The sequence below is a fragment of the Hemitrygon akajei genome, chromosome 12 (assembly GCF_048418815.1).
Source record: "Hemitrygon akajei chromosome 12, sHemAka1.3, whole genome shotgun sequence".
In the NCBI taxonomy this organism is placed as follows: domain Eukaryota; kingdom Metazoa; phylum Chordata; class Chondrichthyes; order Myliobatiformes; family Dasyatidae; genus Hemitrygon; species Hemitrygon akajei.
Genome location: NC_133135.1, coordinates 25,388,676 through 25,407,928, shown reverse-complemented (window position 1 = coordinate 25,407,928; position 19,253 = coordinate 25,388,676). Strand labels below are relative to the sequence as shown.

The window sequence follows — 19,253 nt, the reverse complement described above, 5'->3', positions numbered from 1 at the left end:
AGAAACTCACTAACCTCAAGCGTCTTCTGCCTTTGAGTTGGTTCATGGGTGGTTTAACATTTAATTCCATTTATCTGCCCATAGTCTGTATCACCCAATGCCTTGTAATGATATCTTTCTTGAAAATTTCAATTTCTGAATTCCTTAATGAAAAAGTTCTAGAGTTCCACTCTATCATTTGGGGAAACTGTTCCCCAACTTCACTCCTAAATAACCTAGATTGAATTTTAAGTTAATGTTCCCCTGCTTTTAATTCTACCCATCAGAGGAAGTTGCCAAACTGTCAATCTTTTTGTTCAGTTCAGTTAGATAATGCTTATCTTTCTACGTATATAGAACAGTCATTATAATATAAAACTGCAGAGGCAGGCTATAATTCAATGGGGAGGCATTGTAAGTTTAGAAGGGTGAGTTGCAATTATAAGAATAAATAATTTTAATTCACTTTTTTTTTATCTTATATGGAAAATGAAAGGAGGAGTAAAGAAATCTCTGTCATGGAGCATGACAAATGAAGGGGAACCTCTGCCTTAAAATGAGGTTTCATTCCCAGCAATCTGGCAACCTGTTGTTTCAGAATTTGTTTTTTTTTACAGCAAGCAATTCCAGTTTTCTGGGAAAAACAAAGTCCTAAAATATAATAAAAATTCAAAATAATGTTTAAAGCTTTGCTATAATAATGCACTTTTGGTGGAGAATGTACTGTATATTAAGCACTGATTCAAAACTTCTTGATTTAATCTTCGGTAAGTTGGTTTATTGTCACGTTCTGAGATTCAGTGAAAAATTTTGTTTTGAATGTCGTGCGTACAAATTGTTTCATCGCATCATTGCATTGAGATAGTACAAGGAAAAGCAAAAATAGAAAGCAGAATAAAGTGTTACCATTACAAAGAAAGTGCTGTGCAGATAGATAATAAGATGGAAGGGCATAACAAGGTAGACTGTGAGGTCAAGAGCCTAGGGGACCATTCAATGGATTTGTAACAGCAGGGTCAAAGCTGTCCTTATGCCTGGTGAGACATACTTTCAGGCTTTTGCATCTTCTGCCTGACAGGAGGTGGGGGGAGGGAGAGAGCTTGTCCGGAGTTGTTGGGTCTTTGATTACGCTGGCTGCTTTACCAAAGCAGTGAAAAGTGTCGACAAAGCCCTATTGACAAAAATATCTAGCAAATGTTCTTTACACGGCATAAAAGGGTTCCTGAAGTTTCCAGAAAATGCTGGAAATGCATAGGTTTCGCTTTGGATGGCATGGTGCAATGACAGGATTTTCTGAATCAGATCATTCACTTATTTCTCGTTGAAATTCACCTGGATCAGCTTCCATACGTATTCACTAAACTGGCTTCCGAGCGTCTATGTGTCCACGAACATACTTTTGTAATCCTCATGCCATTTACAATTTGCTGGCTGAATATGCAGACCAACTATTCATGATTTGATTTTATGAGACAAACTCATAAACTGTTATACAGAGATGAGTGCCTATGTACAAAAGCAGAGAAATTAGATTTAAGCTCAATGAGTCACTGGTTGTGCCACCATTAAAAAGATATGGATGTCCTAGAGAGGGGCTGGACAAATGAATGGAATGATTCCAGAGCTGAATGAATGAACAAAATTAGGCAAGAAGATCTGGAGATTGTTTACCTTTGCGCAAAGAAGGATGAGAGGAGATTGATCAAAGTGCACAATATCATAACAGATTTTGATGTGCTTAAAAAGTAGGAAACGCTTCCCATTCATTTCTACACAGACCTGGAATAGTAGTGGTGGAAGCAGAATCAACAGTTGTTATTGTTAGATAGACACATAAATATGCAGGAAATAGATGCTTACAGATCATGTACGGGCAGAAGGGATTTAGTTTAATTCAGAATTATGTATGACACAGTTGTTTTTAGCCAGAGTGGTGAATCTGTGGAACTCATTGCCAAAAGTGGCTATGGAGGCCAAGTGTTTGGGTATATTTAAGGCAGAGCTTAATAGATTCTTGATTATACAGGGCATGAAGAGTTAAGGAGGGAAGGCAGGAGATTGGGGCTGAGAGGAAAATCGGATCAGCTATGATGAAATGGCAGGGCAGAGCAGATGGGGCAAATGGCCTAATTCTGTTCCTATCTCTATATCTTACTTTCGGCTAAAGGGCATGTTCCTATGCTGTACTGTTTTACGTTCTATGATAGGAGAAGGACCGGGCACCATTCAAAAGAAATGGATACTGTGGACATGAAAAGAAAATAGTTTATACAGAGAGAATTTTAGTGATATGAAATTCACTCTCAGGAGAGTTGGGGAAAGAAGAGTCAATCAGGACTCTCGAAAGAGAATTGAACTGCTCTGAGGGATACAAATTTGAAGGAGCAGGGAGAAAGAGTGTAAAAATGCGATTGAATAGAAACTCTCATAAACTGTACTGTGACAGTTCTATGATTCAATGATTTAAACCAAGTCAAAATAACATGATTAGATCTGAAAGCATAATCAATATTTTATGTGGCCAGTCTGAGTAAATTTTAAATGTATATTGGAAGAACTAGAACTTGAACCTTGAATCATTAACTTACCAAACCAGGAAATGGTTCCCTGAAAGTTTACAGGAAGTCAGTCATACAAGTTGATTATAATGTCATATTTTGGTGGAGATTGACAAAGATTAGGTGGTTGGTAGCTTAAGTGCATTGGTACAATGCCTAACTGTAATCAGATTTGGATGTAAAATTTGCAAGACCTCAGGAAAAATATTCTGCACCTAATTGGTGGCATAGTGTAATATCCACAGGAGCTGCTGTTTCACAACACCAGCAACCTGGGTTCAGTCCTGATCTTCAATGCTCCCTGTGTGGAGTTTGCACGTTCAGCCGGTGATAGAGTTCATGGAAGCTCCAGTTATATCCTGCATCCCAAAAATAATGTGTTGCTTGGCACACACGTGAGTTTCCCTTTTTAAGGATGAATCTGGAGGAAGTTGATGAGATGGTGAACAAATTAAGGAATCAGTATCAGGCTACGAGTCACTAACGTGTCATGAAATTTATTGTTTTCTGGCAGCATACAGTGCAATACATAAAAATACTGAACATTACACATTATATTGTATATACATACAGTCCAAAAGTCTTAGGCACATATATATAGCTAGGGTGCCTAAGACTTTTGCACAGTACCGTATTTGTCAACATGAAGTGGAGAGCGAGTTCGTAAATCCAGTGGGAGCAAAGGATATTGGAAATGATGAGGGTGGAGCACAGCGAAAGGGGTGTGAGACAGGTGGCAGAGAAGGGGTGCTAGGGGTGTGGAGATAGAGCGGGTGCAGACACGTCCTGCCCTGAAACACCAGGCAAGGTTATTTGATTTCAAACACTTGGGTTATTGATCATTACGGAATGTCGTTCTGGTGTATCCCTCTCCTTTCCCCCTTTTTCCAACTATGATTCCCCTGTCCCTGCCCCCTTCCTACTTCCAATCCATAATATAGACCCATATCAGAATCAGGTTTATCATCACTCACATATACCATGACATTTGTTTTGCAATACTGTGCAATACATAAAATAACTATAGTACTGTGCAAATTTCTTAGGCTACAGATTTCCAAAAGGCATATAGGTAAAGACGACACATTTCTTTAATATTTTAAGCAAGATTACTTTTTTATTTCCATCTTCTACAGTTTCAAAATGACAAAATAGGAAAAGGGCCCGAAGCAAAAGTTTGCGCACCCTGCATTGTCTGTACTTAGTAACAACCCCTGTGGCAAGTATCACAGCTTGTAAACGCTTTCTGTAGCCAGCTAAGATTCTTTCAGTTCTTGTTTGGAGGAATTTTGCCCATTCTTCCTTGCAAAAGGCATCTAGTTCTGTGAGATCCTTCGGCCAGCTTGCATGCACTGCTCTTTTGAGGTCTAATCCACAGATTTTCGATGATGTTTAGGTCGGGGGACTGTGAGGGCCATGGCAAAACCTTCAGCTTGCACCTCTTGAGGTAGTCCATTGTGGATTTTGAGGTGTGTTTAGGATCATTATCCTGTTGTAGAAGCCATCCTCTTTTCATCTTCAGCTTTTTTTTTAAACAAACGGTGTGATGTTTGCCTTTTGCCTTTGCCCGACGCCGGGCCCCCTAGGCCTGAGTCGACGTAGTACTAGTGATGTTTGCTTCCAGAATTTGCTGGTATTTAATTGAATTCATTCTTCCCTCTACCAGTGAAATGTTCCCGTGCCACTGGCTGCAACACAAGCCCAAAGCATGATCGATCCACCCCCGTGCTTAACAATTGGAGAGGTGTTTTTTTCATGAAATTCTGCACTCTTTTTTTCTCCAAACATACAGTACCTTTGCTCATTGCGGCCAAAAAGCTCTATTTTAACTTCATCAGTCCACAGGACTTGTTTCCTAAATGCATCAGGCTTCTTTAGATGTTCCTTTGCAAACTTCTGATGCTGAATTTTGTGGTTAGAACGCAGGAAAGGTTTTCTTCTGATGACTCTTCCATGAAGGTCATATTTGTGCAGGTGTCGCTGCACAGTAGAACAGTGCACCACCACTCCAGAATCTGCTAAATCTTCTTGAAGGTCTTTTGCAGACAAACGGGGGTTTGATTTGCCTTTCTAGCAATCCTATGAGCAGTTTTCTCAGAAAGTTTTCTTGGTCTTCCAGACCTCAACTTGACCTCCACCGTTCCTGTTAACTTCTAGTTCTTAATTACATTACAGACTGAGGAAACGGCTACCTGAAAATGCTTTGCTATCTTCTTTTAGCCTTCTCCTGCTTTGTGGGCATCATTTATTTTAATTTTCAGAGTGCTAGGCAGCTGCTTCGAGGAGCCCATGGCTGCTGATTGTTGGGACAAGGTTTGAGGAGTCAGGGTATTTATAAAGCTTTGAAATTTGCATCACCTGGCCATTCCTAATGATGACTGTGAACAAGCTATAGTCCTAACAAGCTAATTAAGGTCTGAGACCTTGGTAAATGTTATCTGAGAGCTCAAATCTGTTGGGAGCCCAAACTTTTTCATGGTGCTCCTTTACTTTTTTTTCCAGTCTAAAATTGTACAAAACAAAAATAATAATAATTCCATAAAATGTTGAAAAGAATGTTTCATCTTTAACTTTATGACTTTTGGAGATCAGTTCATCTTCTACTCACTTAACTATTCACAGTAACAGAAATTTTGACCAGGGACGCCCAAACTTTTGCATGCCACTGTATATGTATAATAAATAGTGCAACAGAGAGCAAAAATAGTGAGTAAGTGTTCATGGGTTGGTTTATTCTTTGTTAAGTAATCTGATAGTGAAGGTGAAGAAACATTGAGTGTGTCGCTTCAGGTTCATTTACCTCCTCTCTGATGGTAGTAATAAGAAGAGAGCATGTCCTGGTTAATGGAGTTCCTTAATGATGGATGACATCTTCTTGAGATAATCTGTTCTTGTTGCTGGGGGGGCTAGTGGCCATGATGGAGCTGGCTGAGTTTGTAAGCCTCTGCAGCTTTATCCAATCCTGTGCATTGGTTCCTCCATAGCACATGGTGATGTAACCTGTCAGAATGCTCTCTACTCCCATCTGTAGAAATTTGCTCATGTCTTTGTTGACGTACCAAATCTCCTCAAACCCCTGATAAAGTATAGCATCGGGAAGAGCCTCCTGCATAATTGCATCATTATATTGGGCTCAGGATAGAACTTCAGAGATGTTGACACCCAGGAGCTTGAAACTGCTCACCCTTTCCATTGCTGACCTCTCAATGCGAACTGGTGTGTGTTCACTCGACTTCCTCATCCTAAAGTCCACAGTTCATTGGTTTTACTGACTTGAATGAACTGTTAATGTTGTGATACCACTCAACCATCCATACTATTTCACTCTTGTACACCTCGTCACCATCTGAGATTCTGCCATAAATCATTGTGTCATTGGCAAATTGGTTTAGTTTTATATTAATGTAAATGGGTGCTTGATGGTTAGGGTCATAAGTTTAGAGCCATTATTGCTTATGTTGCTATCCAGCTACATTTCACTGGTTCCTCAGTATTTGAGTATAATTCGCAAAAAGGTGGTTTGTTGTAAACTAAGCCATAATATTTGTCAAATTATTGCCCATGACTTATCAAAATATTCTGGGCTTTTACATTTGATTTTTTAAATGCTTTATTACACAAGTATAATGAAATCAAATTATTCTACATGCTTTGATCTGATATATTGGTCACATTATTTATTGGAATTGTTTTTGATAATGTGTTTCGGTTTTACACATACAAGATTGAAATAATATTCTCTTGATTTGCTCCTAGGAGCTGTTTTCTTGTTGCTACATGTTATGGATACAGATGTAGCTGGTTTTAGGCCAAGGTGAAATTTGTTGTCTGTTGGGAATTTTTCATGCTTCACAGAAATGTGAATTCACTTCTTCGTCTTGTTCATTTGGTGGGAGGAGTCATTTTTTATCTCAGCTGGACTCAAACAATTTTTTGTAATTGATGTTTCTTGACCAGATTGCTTTGCCTTCCAGATGCCTGAAGTGTGCTGACGCTCCTTGTCAGAAGAGCTGTCCAACTAATCTGGACATAAAGTCATTTATCACCAGCATTGCAAACAAGGTAGGAAATGACTGGCATTTAAGGATAAATGATGTGAAGTAAAGCTTACCAAAATTAAATTCCTGAAGCAAAGCCGCAAGAACCTAACCAGTTCAAGAGGTTGACTTTTGGATGCCATGGGATTAGTAATGGGGTGGTAAACCTCAGGTCAAACACATCCATTTTATTTCTGTTCTGTTGAGGATTGAAAATTTTTCTCAAGATGTGCGCAGCTCCCATTGACCTGCGAGCTTTGTGGCATTAAGGAATTTGCTTCTGGTTGAAAATCTAACCAGAAATGATCCTTCATTTACATCAGAAATGCTGAATGTACTATTTATTTGTCCAAAAGAGCAAGCTGATAAAACAAAACACACAGGAATCCACTAGGGATAACAATCTAATATATGTATTTTCTTTAATTCAGTTTGTTCTAATTTAAATCAGAGCAAATTCTTTCAAAATAACTGGTATCTTAACCAATAGAAGCAACAATAAAACACGAGATTAGAACTAATCCACTTGCATATCATAAGCATAACTGATTCTGAAGATACCGGAAATCCAGAGTAACACTTATAAAATATATACACAGCATTTATAGATAGGAATAAAGAGCTGATGTTTCTGGCTGAGACCCTTCATCAGAATGTGAAGATCAGTCATCAGGAGTCCTGATAAAGGGTCTTAGCCCAAATTATTGGCTCTTTATTCCTCTTCATAGATGCTGCCTGATCTGATGAGTTTCTCCAGCATTTTGTGTATTTTACATGATTTGCATGTGTTTTTGTGCACTAGTTGCAGACTAACGCATATTTCCCCAAGTTATGCTATAGGTAAGACCATTTCTGAGTGAAACTGAACACATCGAATTATTGCTCCAACAGTCTTAGCATGGCTGATGCATTCATGGCATCAGTCATGCATCAAATGATATCAGAGGTGATGCAGTGCTCATTTCCATTATTAATGGCCTAAGTTGGAGCATTTAGGTGCAACTTATCTTGTTTGTACACCTATAAAAAACAAAGAATGCAGTGATTATCAATAACATTTCAATTAAAACATCCATGATATAGACGAGGTGTGTGTTGCAGCGCCAGGTTCTGAGTTTATCGTTGTTTGTCATCTATTATCAATGATTTGGATAAAAATGTACAATGTACGGTGAGTAAATCTACAGACCACACTAATGTACGTGGTATAGATGAAGAAGGTTATCAAAAATTACAGGAGCATCTTGATGAGCTGAGTTAAGTAGGCTGAGAAATGGCAAGTGGAGTTTAATTCGGATAAGTATGAGGCATAACATCATTGAAAATCAAATCCAGGTAGGACTTCCTCAGTGAATGGCAGGACCTGGGGAGTGTTGTAGGACAAAGGGACCATGGAGTCGAAGTGGCTGTTCCCTGCAAGTGGAATCACAGGTAGAAATGGTGGTGAAGAAGGCTTTAGGAATGCTGACCTTCATAAGTTGGGATATTGAGTATAAAAATTTGGAGGTAACGGTGAGGTTGTGTAGGATACTGGGGAGGTTGCACTTGGAATATTGTATTTGATTTTTGTCGCCTTGCTATAGGAGAGATGTTGTTAAACTGGAGAGAGTACAAAAACGATTTACAAAGATGTTGCCAGTACTTAAGGCACTGAGTTATAGAGAGAGGTTAGACAGGCTAGTGCTTTATTCCTTAGGGAGTAGGAGACGGAAAGGTATATAAAATCATGAGAGGCATAGATGGGGTGAATGTACCCAAGTCTTTTTCTCAGCATTGGGGTATTAGAAGTAGTGGTCATGGGTTTAATGTGAGAGAGGAAAGATTTGCTAGGAAGTTGAGGGGCAGATTTTTTTACACAAAGGGTGGTATCTTTGTGGAATCAGTAACCCGAGGAAGTGATTAAAGTAGGTGTAATACCAATTTTGAAAAGACAGCTGGACAGCTACAGTACATTGATTAGAAGGGTTTGGAAAGGCCGAACACTGGGAAATGGGACTAGTGCATCTTGTTCAGCATGGTCCAGTCAGGCCAAATGGCCTGTTTCTGCACTTATCCACATATCGTTCTTCCTGCCTCAGTTTTCAGTGTTCAGGGTAATGGAGATTTCATCGCTGGCTCTTGCTTCTCTGTCTGCAACCCATGAATTCATATAGCATTTGAGCCCCATGCTGCATGATCTGCCTCCTTTATTGTGCCATTCCACACAGCATGGCACTCAATTGGGGCAAGTGATTTGAAATGAAAGTACCTATGCACACGAGTTTACCAATTACCCCTTCCTGTGTTTTCCCTCACCTCCATGGCAGACTTTTATCCATCTTGTGGCTACCCCAGCAAGATTACTTGGTACCTCCTACTAACAATGACACAGCAGTTGTGAGTTCCTCACGCAGACATCAATGTCCAAAGTAAATGTATATCAAAGTACACATATGTCACCATTTTCGTACAACCCTGAGATTCACATTCTTGCATGCATACTCAATAAAGTCAATAACCATAACAGAGTCAATGAAAGACCATGCCAAGAGGGCAGGCAACCAATGTGCAAAAGACAGCAAACTGTGCAAATACAAAATGAAAGAAAAAAAGTAATACTAATAAGAAGAAGTAAATAAGTGATAAATATTGAGAACACGAGATGAAGAGTTCTTGATAGCGAGTCCATAGGTTGTGGGAACAGTCAGAGATGGAGCAAGTGAAATTATCCCTTTGGAGCCTGATGGTTGAGGGGCTTGACGGAAACCCACGATTTTAGTGCCCACCACAGTGCAGCCAGCATTCAACATACTTTTGAAAGTGTGGGAGGCTGAACTCCAATCAATCAAGAGAAGTGGGAGCAGTTTCACAAAGATGCCCATCTCGTTTCATCTCTCTTTCTTCAGCAGCTCAAATGTCTTAACTGATCGGATTCAGTGAGTGCAGCAGCACAGCCAACTTCGTTGAACAACCTCTCTTATACTCTCGATAACACCAGGCTGCTTGCCTGATATCTGGTGCTGGATAAGGCACAGTAATTAAACACTGAGAGGACCAAACTTGTTGATTCCAAACCCTAACACAGAACCCACCCCTTGGTCACAAGCTTCACCATTTTCCTTGACTGCTGTTGGCAGTTGAACCAGACTGTTTGCTGCCTTATTATCTGAATATGAGATTAGCTTTACACACCACATCCACTTTATCACCGAGATATGTTGTATTATTACTCATCGCTGCCCCGTCTCACTCCACCTGTTGCTAACTCATCAGGGCTTTTGAAGAGTCATAGAGTCATAGAACAGTACTGTACAGAAACAGGCCCTTCGGCCCACTTGTTCCATACCAAACCATTTAAACTGCCTACTCCCATCGACCTGGACCGGGACCATAGCTGTCCATACCCCTACCCTACTATCCATCTACCTATATAAACTTCTCCTAAACATTGAAATTGAGCTTGCATGCCCCATTTCTGCTGGCATCTCATTCCACACTCTCACAACCCTTTGAGTGAAGAAGTTTCCCTTCATGTTCCCTTTAAACATTTCACCTTTCACCCTTAGCCTATGACCTCAGGTTGTAGACCCTCACAACCTTAGTGGAAAAAGCCTACTTCATTTACCCTATTTGTACCCCTCATAATTCATTGCAGTAGAAGTAGATTATTCATTCCCTTGATCTCCTAACTAGCCCATCATCTCTCTCCTTCTATAAATTTGAGCACATTCAGAATCCTTTCCTATAGTCTAACTTCTGTTCTTGAATAGCCTTCTGCACGGCCACCTGAATTAGTTTTTGTTGCTCTAAAGCATTGATTTTTCTGTTTTGAAATCTCTTCACTGTTAATAAACAGCACGCTAATAAGGTTTAGTTAGTGTGAAATAAGGAACTCTTAATATGTTGTGCACTATTTCTGAGTCTTTTTTTAATTGGTTGACAGAATTACTATGGTGCTGCCAAAGCCATTCTGTCTGACAATCCCCTTGGTCTAACTTGTGGGATGGTATGTCCAACATCAGACCTCTGCGTGGGAGGATGCAATTTACATGCAACTGAAGAAGGAGCTATTAACATAGGTGGCTTGCAACAGTTTGCTACAGAGGTATGTAGAAACTGCTAGAGAATTCAAATATCAATATTCAATGAAGAGCTTTATAAACAGGAATCATTATATATTTATATTGTTATTACTTAAGAATTTACTTTTTTAAAGAATTATTCATTATATCACTAGTTCTTTCATCTAGTAATAAAGCTCTTGCATTTATTTTGTCTTTAATGTGCATTATTTGATGTGCCAAAATATTTTATTGTCAATCTATTCTTGTCAAAATGTTGTCATTGCTATTTCTTAGCAAATGCAGCATCCAAATTTACCTCATAAACAAAGTTCAAAGTACATTTATTATCAAAGTATGTATGCAATATACAATCCTGATTTCTTCTGCTCCAGGCAGCCAGAAAACAGAGAAAACCTTGGAACCCGTACCAAGAAAAATATCAATTCCACCCCCCAACATGACATAAAAGCAAATTGCACGAAAGGGAACAAGAACATCAGCCCCCACGTGCAAAAAGCAACAAGAAGAATGGATGATAACATAGAGTATTAAAGCACAAAATTGAATGAGTCCAATCGAACCACAGTCCAGTCCACAGACTGTAGACCCAGAATTTCGGTACCATCCTCCAGAAGCATCAGGGGTGAGGGAGATCATTCCAACACAGGAGCCTTTCCTCGGAAGCAGTGAGCAAGGGGGAGAGAGTAAGAGGGAGAGGGAAAGGAAGACCATCACACACAGACTACTCCCTAGAGCAGCAGCAAGCTGGTAGATGGCTCTGAACACGCGCTCAATGGTGTCATCTTTATAGCAAACGTTATATATTAACCCCTGATATTCTTTTGTGGTATTTTGTATGAAAGGTAAATGTTCGTGGTGAGAATAACCATCTGTCTCATCACTGAAATTATGTCATGGGATCTTTGAACTGAAAAGACAGACTTAAAGTTTCCTCTGAAGGAAAAATGATTTCCAACAGTGAAACACTTCCCTCTAGGAAGATCTTTTACTCTTCTTAGGCAGACATTAGTGGTCAAGGATAACTTTATCCACTCCATTCTGTGGGTTCAGAGGCCACTGTTAAGGCCGTTGAGAAGAATATAAGGCAGGAGATGTCTGGTGGGGTGGATTCATTGTGAAGAGATGCATTCCTTCTGCCTTTTGTTCTACATGTTCTCAGTTCATGGGCATGAGGTCTTTGATACCATTTTGAAAGCTCCTTCTGTTTGGGCTGGAATTCCCAGAAGTCAAAGAAGGATACAGTGGACAAATGGGATGAGTGTAGAGGGGATGAAAGGAAGGCTTGACCATGGTATCCCAAAGGACCTGCACCTGTTTTGTACAACTCTATTACTCTAATTCAGTGACTATATTCCATTTCTTCAAGGAGGCTTTGAACACATCCATGAACCCTTTCCTTTGTCTATCTGGCATTTTCTTGCTGTGATGAATGATGAAATAGTCTGTTCTTTCCCACAGCCATCAGGTTTTAGAACTGACCTGCAGAATCCTAACCCTACCTCAACAATGGAACACAACAAACCACCCTTGCACTATTGTGGACTTGCCTCCTCGGCCTCTTAAGTTCTTGTATTGCAACAGCTTATTTATCTCTTACGTCTCAGTCTTGTGTAATTTATGCATGATTTGTGTTCTCTGTGCTGTCAGTACCTAAATACCTGCTGTAAGCAAGTTCCCTCCCCATACCTTAGGCACTTGAGAATAAGCTCAACTTGACTTGACTTGCTTCAGGAGCCGTATGCTGGGCACGTGAATGACTCGGCCTGCCCAACACAACTGAGTGTTTTCAAGGCCACAGTACTGGGGAGGATGGCCTGGGAATTATTAGTATTCCCAGCATTCCATTGTGAATTTGTGGATTTGGCAAAGAAGGTATTGGCGGTGTCTTTCCAGTTCCTTGACATGCTTGCTGTAGGTTATTCCAGAGACATCTAGGAGGACATGGATCTCTGCAGCCTGGTAGACCACAAGTTTTCTGTCATGCCTGAGATTTGATCTTCAGGTACCTTTTTTCTTAGTTGACTATATACTACACTGGTGTATAGTATTGTGCAAACTGGCTAAGTCAGCAGAGGACCTTTGTCTTGTGGATGTTGAATATGAGGCCCAATAACAAGGTAGGTGCACTGCAGTGTCAACCAAGCATTTCATGGAAGTAATCTTGATCTTAAAGCAATCTCACTCATACTGTAAGGTCACTAAGAAAATATGAACAAATAAGACATTTACTTGTTAAGCGATACAGCGAGGTAACAGGCCCTTCCCACTCAATGATCCTATGCCTTCCAGTTACACCCATGTAACTAATTAACCTGTTAACCTGTACATCTTTGGGATGTGGGAGGAAACTGGAGCACTCACAGGAAACCCACGCAGAAACGGGGAGAACATACAAATTCCTTGCAGTCAATGGCAGAATTGAACCTGGGTTACTGGCACACTAATAGCTTGAGCAATCTCTGCCAGAGCCTCTGAGAGTATTCTGTGAGAAGATTTTCTTACATTGGTCTTATTGGTATAGCATTGAAATGTGAAGAAGCACTGTAGTATTTATTAAAAGATTGCATTGTAGACAGTGTTCACCCATACTTGTTTCATAGCTTTCCTAAACAGTTCACGTGGTGAGTGAAGCATTTCTGACACAACACAAGTTATGTCAGTTGCTTTATTGGAACATTTTTATTATTAACAGTTCTTCCCAATCCTTTTGGGTTACTCCCCGTTTGCTCTGAGACCATGTCTGCAGCCCCTCCCTCTACCTTTCTGGCCATTACATAATGAAGAATTTTGATTAACAATGCACAGTGAAAGAAAATAGGAACTGCAATTTCAAAGCAGTGACAAATAATTGCAATTATTGAAATCTATTTAAATTTAAATAAAATTATTTTGTTATTTAATTACAGTAAAAACAATCTTCTTCAACAATTTTAGAGTATTTATTAGTAGTCCAATTATTCACTACTTCGTTGCTTTTTCACCTTTCAATGAGATGGATGGGCTTGGTGTAGTGATAACAGCTTCTCAAAATCAGGCTGAACGTCATTTAGAAGGGCACTCAGATCCACATGTTCAGTGATTTGCAGTCTGTTTCATTCTTTTGAAAGAAGTTAGGTGACCGCACTGAAACTGTGCTCCATTATGTTTGATGTTGGAAAGACAATAGGGTATCTCTACCTTTTTCCACAATGCAGGATAGTGTTCAAAGATTTCTTTCTGCAACTAAAAGTCTTGATATGATTTTTTGAAGCTCAAAGTCAATTTGTAGCAAGATCAGTCCTTCCTCCATCTTCCTGATAATTCCTCATTACAAGTGCTCATGAATGGATTTATTACCAAATCTGGAATTGGATTGAGAGAAGATCCTGAACTCTCTGTGCCATCTCTTTCTGCAGCTCACACAGGTGTGCACAAAATACTTGAAAATCATTATATGGTATTCTTTCTTTCTCTTCCAACTCAGAGAAGATTGGAAATTGGAAAAGATAGTGGCTGCCAAGGTTGCACTGAAATAGAGTTAACTTGAGCAGAAATGTGGGGACAATTAATAACCCTATAGTGGTGCCCTGTCATTCATGGTGCCACATCTGTTGCACAAAGAAGAATGTTGCTGAATGGAATGACCTTCTCTTTGACAAATTTCTCAACAAATAATGACTCTGTATCTGTTTCTAGTCCGCTTTCATTACAACTCTTAAACCACACTTCCATCTTTTATGAAGAAAACATAACCAAGAAGCAAAAAATGATTGCCTAGCAAAGTTAACTCATCCATCTGCAGAGAAAATTCTATTATCAGAAGAATGTTGCACAATGTGTCTTCCACATTCTCAGACATTTCATTTATTCATCTTTGAACAGAGTTGTTGCTGAATGGAATCATTTTAATTACTTGGTCTGGTGACTTATTCATAACCGTGCTACTGACAGAGTCAGTTCTTCCCCAATTGGATGGGGCTTTCAGATTTAGTAATGAGCAATGTAATGTTGTATGAAGCACACAAACCATGACTGTTTTGTTGTGAAGTGTTTGAACATATTTTGAAGTGTGTTCCATTTCTGAAATTTTTCATGAAGTGACTGAAAATTAGCCAAATTCTTGTTTCAGTTAGCAGCTTGTATGCTCTTCAAACTTTCAAGGAGCCTGGGCGGTTTCACTGCCCCATTTGTCACACAGCAGACACATTAGCTGCAGTTGTTTGCCTGGTGCTGGTACAAATCCAATTTCAGATTCTCCACAATACTCCTTTTTCGTTTGGTCTGCTACTGCCATTTTCATTATGGATTAACAGCCACGGTCAATCACATATTGTTTAAGTCCAATCTCAAGCGCTGTGATCCCTAAAGAGGAAAGATTGCTCAGGCAACACCTGACTCTCTGCCTGAAGGTACAGTACCCTGAAAAAGTATTCAGCCTCCATAACTACTTTCACATTTTACTGTCTCATTTTCTAAATTTAAAATTTTTTGATGTAGGATTTTTGAGCTAATCTACAAAAAACATTATGCATCATATCAGATCTAAAGAGGATGTCCAAAACTTGTCAACAATTTAGTAAAAATTGAAAATCAAAATCATGAGGCTGAAAAAATATTTATTCCCTTTATAATTATGACGCTAACTTTCCTTAGGCGCAATACAATCTATATTACCTCACCCAATTTGTTTACATAGAAAGTTGAACTATCACAAGTTTTCAATGAATTCATAAGAATAAATACCCCCTCTTTCTGGAAAGTGCAATAGTATAAAAGATTTTCAACAGACCAAACCAAAATGAAGACAAAAGAGCATTCAAGTCAAGAAATTGTTAATGGAGAAACACAAATCTGATGAAGGGTACAAGACCATTTCAAAGGCATTGAACATACCTTGGAGCTCAGAGTAGATCATCATGAAAAAGTGGAAAAAATATTACACTATAGCCACAGTGTCTAGGTCAGGCCACCCCTCTAAACCTAGTCACTGGAGAAGAATAGCACGTGTAAGAGAGGCTACTGTGATTCCAACAGTCACTGTGAGTGTGCTGTAGAAGTCAATGGCTGCAACTGAAGAAGAAGTTCACAGCTCCCCAATCTCCCAGGCCTTGCACAGAAAGGGTATTTATGGAAGAATGGCAAGGAAGAAACCCTGACTAAAACGAAAAGCATATCCTTGCTTGTGTAGGCTTTACAAAGCATCACTGAGAAGATACTGTGAAGATGTGGAAGAAGGTCTTGTGGTTGGCAGTGAGAACAAAGTGTACCTTTTGGACTCAACACTAAGCAGTACGTGTGGCGTAAATCTAATACTGCAGACCAGCCAGGTAACACCATCCCTACTGTAAAGTATGGTGGAGATAGCTTCATTCTATGGGGATGATAGCGGCAGCAGGAACTGAAAATCTGAGCAGGGTTGATGGGAAGATGAGTGCTGCTGAATACAGAGAGATCCTGGATCAAAACCTGTTAACCTCTGCCAGAAAGCTTAGTCTTTCAGCAGGACAATGACCCAAAAGTGGCTTCAAATGAAGAAAACTGATGTCCTTGAGTGACCCCCAGTCAGAGTTCTGTCCTTAACCCAATTGAACATCTCTAGCAGGACTTCAAGATTCCTGTTCATTGCTGCTCTCCAACTAACCTGGCACAGCTTGAGCAATTTTGCAAGGAGAAATGGGCAAATTTTGCTCCATCACTTTGTGGAAAGCTATTGGAGACTTATCCAAAAAGATTACTGGTTGTAAAATAGTTTAACTAAGTACTAAGGAAAGGGGATGAATTCTTCTGAACTGCTGACATTTCAGTTTTGGAGTTTTTAGTTTGTCATGCTTTACAATTTTCTCTGATTTTTGGGCTCCACTGTGAAAAGGGTGCAAGTGACTCACAAATAAAAATCCTTAGTTAAATTGATCCAAATCCTTGGGTGTAATACTCATTTATGTGAACAAAGGGTTGGGGGCTGATTATTTTTACAAGGCATTGTACATAGTGTGAGGCAGCAATATCTTATTTGGGCTATGGGCTAGAGAAATTCAGTCAAGAAGGGCATATTCGGAGCTTTACCCTATTGAGCACCGTACCCTAATTCACAGGAATTGTATCACAGCGTAATTAAAGTATGGGACTCATACTAGCTAAAACAGTACTACAGCACTGAATAGCAATAACACACTGTCTGGACCCAGAAAAAACACGATTTCTTCAGTACAGATTCCTCATGAGATGCCAAACACAGAAGTGTTACATTGCTTTTCAACCACTATAACATGCTTCAAGCAAAGTCTAAGAGAATGGTGAGTTAGCAAGAAATGAGGTGACTATCTGATCATTGTAATCAATTATGAGGTTCTGAGGATAAAATGCTTAAAATAAGTAATTCATTTTTTAAAATTAAGCCCATATTCCTTTATTTGTCCCTCTTGTGACCGAGCACCCATCTCCACAGCCCCCTTTATCTCTATTGCCCCCTTAGAAACATCCACCCAGGAGGCGATATCACCCACTTTGGCGATATCACCCACTTTGGCAACCCATTGATTTATAGACTGGTTTGTAGTGATGATGCATTGCCTTTGGGAAATGATGTACCCTTTTCCAGGAAAGCTAGCACATAGATTCTGGCACATTTTCTTGATTGATTATGAGGTAAGTGATGTACAGTGATTGTTTTCCTCACTGACCTATTGAAGAAGCAGAAGACCTGAAAATAAAGGAGGAGGAAGAGGCACTGAAACAGGCCTTATTGCCCACAAGGCAATGCTACCCCCGTACCTATCAATATTAATCCTGTTTATCCCCATTGTTTCTGCTACACTCTGCAGTACCTGTGCATGTGTTATTTTCTGGTTCACTTCCAGTCACTCTAACCTTTCTGCTCTATCATGCCCTCACCCTACCTGGTCCTTCTGAGGTCTGTGATGCCTCCATGTTTGCTCGAGCAGCTCCCTGATATGTCCTTCTCGTCTGCCTGAGGGTTATTCTGCCTTCACACTTCGTGGTTTGCCTGAGCTGCACCCTATGGTCTCCCTTTAAGGTCTAATTGAGCTTCACCTTGACTTCACTCTTTCATGTCCTCTTGAGCAACATCTAGTCAGGTGCACAGCCAATCTGCCAGATCCACTCAGGGTCGTCCTGCCATCTCTGCGCTTCTTTGTGCCTGACGCATTTGCGTACTTTGCCTTCCTAACCTGCTCATTCTTCCCCCTATCTGCTGCGCTGAGTTGCCAGACAGTACCTTCTCACATTGCCTGCTCCACTTCCAATCACCCTGCTCTCCCTTCTTCGTCCTCTGGATCATTACTGTTGCCCCCTCCGCGCTGTTCGTCTTATTCCCGGTTCACCTTACACAGTCCACTAGGTCTCCTCTCTTTCAGGCCCTCTCCGCCATCACATCTTCAGATCACTTGTGCTCCACCCTTGAGGTCTCCCTTTCAGTCATCTTGAGCTGTATCCTGTCAACACCCTATCAACAGAAATGTGTTCCCCTTTATAAGGCCGTAGAAGAAAATATTGTGAATGAAATGTAGTGAGTAAAACAGTAAAAGGTTGTGTTAAGTCACATGTTGGGAAATCATTCTAATGATTCTATTGTTAAACGGTTGTTAACATGCTCTGGCTTCACCACCTGCCAAGAAGTAATTGTGTATGTGTCCAATAATCACAAAATGCTGCTCCTTTTCTCAAGTTTGTGTGTGGTTGATATTGCCGGTATATTGACATCACTGATGCGCTGTGATTGGTTTAGACACGATGGAAACTGCTGACACCACGACTGATAGGTGCATATTGTATTCATCGAAGTTTATTGCTCAACTTTAATGGGGGCTTTCTTCAATTAAAATAAACTGTTTAAAGATTGTTAATTCAATAACCCATGCCCTTAAAATTAAAGGCCTGGCTATTAATGACTTGGTGATTAAAATGAGGTGGGTACACATCAGAAGGTTGAAGCACTGGAGGAGATACCAGTGATAGGGAAGGAGAAGACAAGGATTTAAAATGAAGGATGTGATTATAAAAATGCTTAATTGATGGTCACGGTTGGTCAGTAAGAATGCGCGGTGGCCCAGTTCGGGCCGAGGTACAGATGTTTTGGATGTCTTTACAAATGTAGAATAAGATTGCCTGCCTGGGCTGCACTAGAAGATAACCACAAAGGATTGGCCCAAGTGAGAGTGCCAGCAGCAGGGAGACAGAAAATGGCAATGTTACACTGCTGGCGGGAGCTGTTCATTTGGACATGAGGTCATATCTCTTTGGATTCAAGTGGGTTAAGAAGGTATTGAACTTCCAAGCTCAGCTCAGCCTCAGACTGTGGGCAAGGTCAGTGCAAGGGGTTACTGACTTACCATAAGATTTAGGAACAGTATTAGGACATGCAGCCCTTCAGACCTTGGCTGGAAATTAAGTCATGGGGCTGACCTGACCTACATCCAAATCTCAAGGGCTCACCAACATTTTCAAGCACAGTGACCTGGAGGCCTTATTTCCCAGCTGTGTTGTGAGGTGGAGTGGGTTGAGAATGGCCGTCAGTTGTTCTGTGTTAGCATCCTGTGGTCCTGACCCTCCAGCAATATTAAAAGTTGGTGAAGTTGTTTGAATAATCTAAAAAGATGCTGATGATTAAAATATTAAAC

General features: G+C 40.1%; 1 protein-coding gene across 2 annotated transcripts in view; it reads left to right on the top strand.

Annotated features, from left to right (window-relative positions):
* LOC140736808 (dihydropyrimidine dehydrogenase [NADP(+)]-like) overlaps positions 1 to 19,253 on the top strand; it is an 888,868-nt gene that overhangs the window by 330,253 nt on the left and 539,362 nt on the right. For both annotated transcript variants that reach the window (XM_073062742.1, XM_073062741.1), the window contains exons 4-5: positions 6,512 to 6,599; positions 10,497 to 10,658. In XM_073062742.1, the coding sequence (XP_072918843.1) occupies positions 6,512 to 6,599; positions 10,497 to 10,658 (250 nt within the window). The remainder of the gene's footprint in view (positions 1 to 6,511; positions 6,600 to 10,496; positions 10,659 to 19,253) is intronic.